This window comes from Stegastes partitus, unplaced genomic scaffold (genome assembly GCF_000690725.1).
Source record: "Stegastes partitus isolate 25-593 unplaced genomic scaffold, Stegastes_partitus-1.0.2 Scaffold1129, whole genome shotgun sequence".
Lineage (NCBI taxonomy): Eukaryota > Metazoa > Chordata > Actinopteri > Pomacentridae > Stegastes > Stegastes partitus.
The window spans coordinates 222,732-229,463 of NW_007578860.1; the positions used below are offsets into that span (position 1 = coordinate 222,732).

A 6,732-nucleotide genomic window follows, 5' to 3' on the forward strand; every position below is an offset into this window, starting at 1 on the left:
TTTTTAATCAATTTAATTTTACTAAGTGTATTTATTTAATATGAATATTAATTCGTTTGTTATTTAATCTTTTTATTTATTTCACATTGAATGAAAATACGTGTTTACAAATTGATTTATTCAAATTAAATTAATTTCAAAACGTTAAAAAAAATAAAAAAGCAATCAGGAAGACTTTCTGCTGACGTCAGCTGTCAACCGTGTTGCTGCTACTGCGCCTGCGCACGACGCTGAGCTGCCATGGCAACGGCTGCAGCTTGTCACCGAAGCCGAGAGGAGAAGCGGAGCTAGTTTAGCGCGGTTCGTTCAAGTTAGTTAGCGAGTTTCTGCGCCGTCAACCTGCTAGTTTACGAACTGGGCCCGCTGCGGAATGACGGCGGAGTGAGTTCTCGCGGTGTTTGGTTCGCAGCGGGAGCGCCATGACCGTCCGCTTCAAGGTAAACCACAGGTGTTAGCTTTAGCAGCGGGCTAGCTAAACACGGTGATGCTAACGAACACCTGCTACTAAAGTGCACCGGTTTATAGAGTGGTAGTTAGTTAGCTGGTGGGTGGGTTAGTTAGTGCTGGTTAACCCGACTGGTAACCGGTTTGCTCAGTAACCTGCACGAGACAGCAGAGTCCGGATTAATATGTTTAATCAGTTAATCCACCAGCTTCATGTGAGCACGACGGAGCCGCAGAGGAACGAGTACTTCTACTCCGTTACACTCTGAGGTACTTTAATGAGTAGTTTCATGTTTAACTACTTTATTCAGGCCCAGATGTGATGGTTGGGTGTTAAAGAAGTCCAGTAAAGTCACCATGTTCTGTATTTACAGCTCATTTAGCAGCAAAGACAAAATGTTTACTGCACTAGTTTAAATATTAAGGTTAAAATCCATTGTTTAATATATTTTAAATATTAAAGTTCAAACCTACAGTATTACGTTTTATATACATTTCCACCACTATGTTGAATATTATACAGTATTGTGTTTATATAAATTTACTTTATGACTGAACTTTCTCTGCATTTCTTCTCCTGGAATATTTAAAGCCAGATTACTACCAAACATATGAAGCCAAGTGTGTTTACTGCCCAGTTTTAGCTGAAAATCAAATAAATAGTTCAGAGAAGCAAAGTAGGATGACCTTTATATTCATTTTACTCTGAAATAACTTTTAAAATGTGCAGTTCTCAGGTTAAAATAGAAGGTTGTGTGAGTTTAACTGCTTTTGCTTTGGTTGTTTCAAAGCTGAAAATGGAAAAATCAGTTCAACAGGGTCCATTTGTATTTTTCAAGAATTACACAGTCTATTTATTTGTTTGTTTCCAAACAAAAAAACCCAAAAAAAGCAGTTTTTACGTTTAGTTTAACCAGATGGATCGATGACATCTGACAGGAAAATGTTGTTGCTGTCAGTTAAACAGTGCGTTGATGAAAATATGAACACAGATGGTTGCAGTGAACACATAAAAGTGGAGATTCTTATTGGCAGAGCAAAAACCAAAGTGATCCGGCTGAGCAGCACCAACAGAGTCCAACAGAACCGCTGCATGTTTGTTTCAGTGTCAGAGTGAATATCAGAAGAGTTACGGGGCGCCTCGGTCCAGAAGCGTCTCTCCTCGGCGCTGGACGCCGCTGGCCGGCCTTCGCTCCGATCACATGGGTAAGAAGTGAGACGCTGGAAACACGAAAATCTGAAAATCTAAAATCTCCTGCAGAGATAAACCGTCCTGTTCTGACCCTTTTTGTCTCTCAGGACTCACCAGAGAACCTCGACTTCAGCGCCGGAGGAAGCTCGGTCCGCTTGGTCCGGCCCGGTCCTGCAGCTCTTTGTTTTGTCCAGCGGACGTGAAGAACTCAGAACCGGCTACTCGTGCTCACACCGGTAGGACGATCGACTAGAACTGTAGATCTGTAGATGAGCAAGAAGAGGCTCCAGGTTTTTAATCCAGTCTGGTTCAAGTCTCAGCAGACACGCCTTGAAGCTGATTTGATCACGTTGTCACTGGCTTGAGATGAGACGAAGACGGTTCTGGTTCTGTTGGTCCAAGAAGCAACACATCAACCTGATAGAGTCAAATATCCCCAAAATGTTAGGTAGTAGTTAGAAAATGAACTATAATTTAACGTTACAGTAAATCAACAAAAGCTATAATTTAACATAACAGAGAAACACTGAAGGTTTCATTCTGAACATTTCCTTCCATCGTGTTTAAATGTCAGCAGGTCAAAGAAGACGTTCATCAGCTGCCTTTTAAAACAGTTCAGCCCCAAATTATGTCAAATTCTGATTCTTCTGGCTGGAAATGACACAAACAAGTTAAAGAAATCCAGTCAGATGTTGTGTTAAAGATGTTAGTGAAACATTTTTTAGTTGAACCACATTTATTTATCGTCAGTATAAAAGCTATAAATACGTTCTTACGCTAGCATTAGCATATTAGCGTGCTACACCTTGCAGATAAATTATTCTTTGACTCTCCAGCGTCCAGAAGCCGCTCGGCCGACACGAAGAAAACGAACCACAAACCGTCGACGCCTCCTGAACCCCCAGCCAGACCTCGACCTGCTGCAGACCCAAGACCTCCAGAACCTCCAGAACCCAGACCAGCAGCAGAACCAACAGCTGAGAGAAAATCTGGTAAATATGCACGAAGAGTCTTTATTTATCAGTTAGCTCAGTACAGGGGCAGCAGTGAGAAGAAAATCAGGATTTCACGTCAGACTGCTCCATCAAAGTCCTCATTTTCTGCAGCTGATCCACAGAAAACAATTTGAATCGTGACGTTGATAAAGTCAGTTTTATGTATCAGCATCTCAGATTTGTTTTCGAGGTTCTGGTTCAGTTCTGCTGTTCTCCTCAGGGAAGCCCCGCCCCTCCCAGTCCGACAGCCAATCACAGCCCAGCCAACCTCTGACAGCAGCGGCTGAGCGACAGCAGCAGGTGAGCCTCCCCAGAACCTGTGTTAACGCTTTAACGTTTTATTTTGAAATCCTCCGTCTGACCGACTGTTCCTGCTGCAGGTGGATCGAGTGATGCGATGGAGGGCGGGGCTTCGGCCCGAAGGTCACAGGTCAGAGTATCGCCGACAGTTCGGCTGGAAGAAGTCGACTGCTTCGCCTTTACTGAGCGCAGAGCAGGTGAGAAACGACTGACACCTCCTCATGTTGATCATTTAAACGTTAGCTGTTCTGATTTTAGGCCACGAAAACACACATTTGTAATTTATTTGTGATGCATGATGACAACTGAGTAAGAAACCTGCACAACAACTCACACAAAACAAGAAAGTAACGTATAAAAGCTGAATTTGCAGAATGTTTTGCAGATAGCGACGTGGTTTTGGATGCAGCAGCTGTGTTTCAAGAGAAGACCATTAACAAACAGGGACAGAGCAGCACAACTATAACCCCGAAACCAACGTTAGAAGTTTAAATCTTAACACAATCTGAACATAACGGAGCTGCTGCAGCCAAAACCATCAACAAAAACTGCAAATATCAGTACCACTGCTTCAAGAGAGACGCTATCGAAGTAAATCAGTAAAAACTGCACAGATGAAAGTTTCTGATTCAGTATTAAAATAAATCACCATCACACAGCAAAACAAGGTTGTTGAACAAACCTACAGATGTGGTCCGGACACGTTCTGTAAAGTATAAATGATAAGAACCAAACGACTTTCATGTGGAGGATGAATTCAGTGATTTCACATCCACTTTCATTCTGAGACACATTTCTGAGAAGCACTGACTCATGATTCCTGTATTACTCTTCTACATGTTGCTGTTACGCACTGAAAGCTTTCGGATTCTGATAAAAACCCTTGTTTGGTTTTTCGGTTTTGGAAGCAAGTAAAAAAAACTAATATAAAAACATAGTGAAGAACGGCGAGGATTTGCTGCTTCCTCGGTCTCTGTTTTAGGATCATATCGACACATAGACGCCTGCAGAGCAATAAAGTGCCTCGACACACTTGTTTATGTCATTTCCAGACAAAAAGAAACAAATAAAAATCTATAATTTGAGGCTAAACTGCACCAAACAGCAGCGTGTGAGCTTCTTTCTTGCCCTGCAGACATATAAACATGATCTTGAATGAAAACATGACTTTAAAGCTTAAACAGCGTTAAATTGCAGCACAAATAAAATAAGCAACAATCCAAGTTGGTAAAAAATTAAGTGTTTCCTGTTGCTGCATCTCACTCATTTGATTAAATAGATGATTAAATTAAAAGATCTCTAGTATTGAGAAGCAGACTGGACACTTTATTGGAAGTAAAACACCGTAATAGTCCTTTAAACCTCAGAGTTAAGCCTGAACTTTCTCCACAACTTTGAACCCTGTAGCTCCTCCGAGCGTCCAGCAGGTGGAGCTCCTCCAACAGGCCAACAGACTGTCGGCTCTTTGCTGACTGAACTTTGACTCCGTCCTCCTGCAGGTGCTGAACTCCGGCGGCAGGTCCGCCCCCGCCTTCAGGAGAAACCCGGTTCCCATGGAGACAGAGTACAGGCGGAGCTTCCAGGGTCAGGCCCCGCCCACCGGGCCCCGCCTCCGGGAACACCTGGAGCTTCAGCGAAGTCCGCTGTACCGAAGTCACACGGTGAACACCTGCTTTACTGAACTCAGTTTCTACACAATGAAACGGATTCCTGTAATATTTAGTGATGGAAAGTCAATCAGATGGTCACATGAGGTGCAGGACGACACAACGTACAGAAAGATGATGACAAAAACACACAAAATGACACCAGACAGCCACAAAGATGAAGACACAACTGTAAGCAAATGTAAAGTGATGACAAAGAAATGCAAAATAACCACAAACTGACACAAAACAACTGAGAGGATTTGCAAAACGGCCACAAAGAAACACAAAACGAGCACGAAGAGAAAAAAAAGACTGAATATTTGCAAAACGGCAACAAATATCTGCAAACTGAGCGTAGAGACGCAACAGAAGGAGCAAAGTGACCCCAAGGAAACACAAAACAGCTGAAAAAATAAGGAAAAGTAACAACAAATACACGTAAAAATGCTAAAAAGAGACACAAAATGAGCACAGAAATGTTCCCTGGTGAAGGATCAATAAAGTTGATCTTAACTTAGTGACAAAAACGTAAATAAATTAAAACAAAGAGACGCAAAATGTGTGTCTGACCTTCTGAAGGATAAATATTACGGAAGTATTAAGGTCAAGTGTTGTGGAACCTTCGGCAGGTTGCCTAGCAACACAAGCACCGGGAATTCTGGGATTGGGGACCTTCAGACTATGAGAACATTTGCAGCAGAACGTAAACAGCTGCTGTGTTTAATCTGAGACGGTTCTGATGCTCACAAACACATTTAACAGAGTTTCTGCCGTTTACACCAGAAGCCTACGTTTCCCACGATGCACCTCCTCGTGGCCCAGTTCAGGCGCTGCATCTGGATGATGGTTTCACTTCCTGTTTGCATCGTCCTGTCCCGAAGCGCTGCTCCTGTTGCGTCTGGAAATTGTGGTTTTTGTTTTTTAACAAAATTTTTTTCTATACTTGAAGAACTGGAGGTGCTTCTGCTGTCAGAGGTGTTCACAGCTTGTTAAAGTGAATCAACATTTACACTAGAACAAACTAAAATATTATAAAATATATAATCAAACACACTGAAGCTGAACATCTGGAAAGCTAACATTTTGATTGTAGCATCAATAACGTAACTTGATCGGGTTTTTAAGCTAACTTTAGGTTTTTACCGTCTGTTGGTTGTTAACGTTTGTATCGTAGCTGCTGGAACATGAACGTAGAATCCTCATACCGGTCACCTGACTGACATGTTTCCACCTGCAGACCAACAGGAGGAGGGAGGAGCCACAGAAGAAGCTCCGCCCCGAACAGGAAGCAGCTCAGGGAGAGGACGCTGCATCGGCCCCGAAGGCCACGCCCCCTCCACAGGTGCAGAGAGGACACAGGTGTGTGTCGTTGTGTTTCGTGTCATTTCAAGTTGTCTGAAAGGACCTTAACAGAGTTTCAGTCCAGCTTTGGTTCTGTCTGCAGGAACCAAGAGGGAGGCGGAGCCACGGAGGGCGACGCCCACCAGGTCAGTAGACACAGACCAACAGAACTGGACTCCGTTTCCTATCAGCCCCCTGCAGACTGTGTGTGTGTGTGTGTGTGTGTCAGTGTGTGTGTGTGTGTTGTTGTATTACTCTGTGTGTGTGTGTGTGTTTCAAGGATTCAAGGCCTTTATTGGTCACAAACACAGTTATACATGTTAAAGATGTTATTACGCGCAATGAAATGCTTTGTGCACCTGTTCCTCACTCATATCTATATATATAGATATAGATATATATACATAGAGAGAGAGCAAGAAAGGGATAAAAAATAAACAAAAACAAATAAATAAAATTTTAAAACAGTACAAAAGGAGATGGAATAAATAAATAAAGTAATGATACTATATACATCATGTATATATACAAGGTGCAAAGTGACCGGTTTGTCTATTGAATCTATTGTCTCAGGTTCAGCAGCCCTGGTGTGTGTGTGTGTGTGTGTGTGTGTGTGTGTGTGTGTGTGTGTAACTGTGTGTGTGTGTGTGTATGCGTACAAAAGGAGATGGAATAAATAAATAAAATAATGATACTATATACATCATGTATATATAGAAGGTGCAAAGTGACCGGTTTGTCTATTGAGTCTATTGTCTCAGGTTCAGCAGCCCTGGTGTGTGTGTGTGTGTGTGTGTGTGTGTGTGTGTGT

General features: G+C 42.5%; 1 protein-coding gene across 1 annotated transcript in view; it reads left to right on the plus strand.

Annotated features, from left to right (window-relative positions):
* Positions 1–318: 318 nt before the first annotated feature.
* The window catches only part of mdm1 (Mdm1 nuclear protein), an 18,616-nt gene continuing 12,202 nt past the window's right edge, over positions 319–6,732 (plus strand). Inside the window, exons 1-9 of the mRNA XM_008296453.1 lie at positions 319–437; positions 1,551–1,650; positions 1,744–1,872; positions 2,473–2,628; positions 2,852–2,931; positions 3,012–3,128; positions 4,431–4,592; positions 5,818–5,939; positions 5,983–6,067. Coding sequence (XP_008294675.1) covers positions 420–437; positions 1,551–1,650; positions 1,744–1,872; positions 2,473–2,628; positions 2,852–2,931; positions 3,012–3,128; positions 4,431–4,592; positions 5,818–5,939; positions 5,983–6,067 — 969 coding nt within the window. The 5' untranslated portion in view covers positions 319–419. The remainder of the gene's footprint in view (positions 438–1,550; positions 1,651–1,743; positions 1,873–2,472; positions 2,629–2,851; positions 2,932–3,011; positions 3,129–4,430; positions 4,593–5,817; positions 5,940–5,982; positions 6,068–6,732) is intronic.